The sequence below is a fragment of the Acanthisitta chloris genome, unplaced genomic scaffold, assembly GCF_000695815.1.
Source record: "Acanthisitta chloris isolate BGI_N310 unplaced genomic scaffold, ASM69581v1 scaffold19525, whole genome shotgun sequence".
NCBI classification, from domain to species: Eukaryota; Metazoa; Chordata; class Aves; order Passeriformes; family Acanthisittidae; genus Acanthisitta; species Acanthisitta chloris.
In genome coordinates this window covers 322-1705 of record NW_008675559.1, presented here as the reverse complement: position 1 = coordinate 1705, position 1384 = coordinate 322, and the positions used below count along the sequence as shown (strand labels likewise).

Here is a 1384-nt window from a genome sequence, read left to right as displayed (position 1 = left end):
AGGGATGTGAGTAGACATAAAGAAGATCTGGAAATTGGATAGAATGAAATTGTATGGGCAGGTGAAAAGGATAAAGGGCTATACAAGACAGAGGTGAGAAACTTCTGTGTTTGTGATAATGGAGAAGGACAAAGAGGAAAAGGTAAGAGGAGAAGACAGAGAAGGAAAGCTAGTCCAGGAAAAATATGTTCCCAGCAAAACATGGCAGAAGTTTCACCTATCACTAATGATGAGAGTAAGCAGGGCTTCTTTAGAAGGGACAAGACATATCACTATTGTTTGAAAAAGATATTCTTTGCAGAATATAATAATAAGACCTAATCACATGATTAAAGTGATTAGGTCTTAGAAAAACACAGTTCAAGATTCTACACAGATTCATAGTTTGATTTCCAAATGAAATTAGGAAAGCAAATAATGTATGGCCATGGATACACTTCAGATACTTGACCAGGGAAAAGCTTTCTTAGACAAGGAAAAAGAATTATGTATGAATTGGTAACCTTTTTTGGCATTTTAAATGAATCATAATTGCCTGCAGTCTTTTTCAGCATGTCTTAAAAATACCATTATTTGGTCATTGTTGGGTTTTGGTTTTTTTTCCCTTTGTACTGAAAGTAATTTGTAATTTTGTAGGAATAATATCTGTTCATGCTGAACTACAGAGGAGTAGTTTGGCTGCATGATGCTAAATCTGCCCTCTCCACATACAGTGAAGTAATTAGATATAGGAAGAAATACAGTCTAGTACTTTATTTTGGTTTCATTATCATATAAACATGTATTTACTGACTGAGTAAAATATGCTTTCTCATAATTTTTGTACCACAGGTCAGTTGCTCCGTCTGAAAATGTTTCGAGAGGACCATGGGTCTTGGATGACAATGTTCTTCAGTACCATCCTCTTCCTCTTCATTTTTTCTCACATATATAATCTGTTACTCATTATGGCAGGGAATATGAGGTAGGTTCCAAAGTTTATTTTTGTCTCTTTTGCTCTGGAATATATTCTATTTCTATTCCTCTGTTTTGGTAACTTAGGTAGACTAGTAATTTAATTGATTAATTAACCAAGAGAGTGAAAATACCAGTTATAAAAAATGGGGTCCTAGGCTAATGATAGCAGCTATGACACCAGGATACTAATGAACATTATATCTTCTTTTTTTTTTCTTTAATTTAGAATTATTAAAAGTATAAGCATTACTACTGTGCATGCGCAGGAAGTTCAGAGTTAAAGATAAAAGAAATTGAACCATCTAAACTTAAGGAAGCTCACACTCCAACCACAAACATTAAGTGTGTCATATAGCACTCTTTTGGTTATGTATGACAATATTTGCTGATCCTGTCTGTTTAGAAGATTCTTCAAAATATTTTTTCT

At 33.6% G+C, this 1384-nt stretch overlaps 1 protein-coding gene across 1 annotated transcript in view; it reads left to right on the top strand.

Annotated features, from left to right (window-relative positions):
- LOC103803271 (transmembrane protein 117-like) overlaps window positions 1-964 on the top strand; it is a gene marked incomplete at its 3' end in the record, with an annotated part of 25258 nt that extends 24294 nt beyond the window's left edge. Inside the window, exon 2 of the mRNA XM_009075816.1 lies at window positions 832-964. Coding sequence (XP_009074064.1) covers window positions 832-964 — 133 coding nt within the window. The remainder of the gene's footprint in view (window positions 1-831) is intronic.
- Window positions 965-1384: the final 420 nt, after the last annotated feature.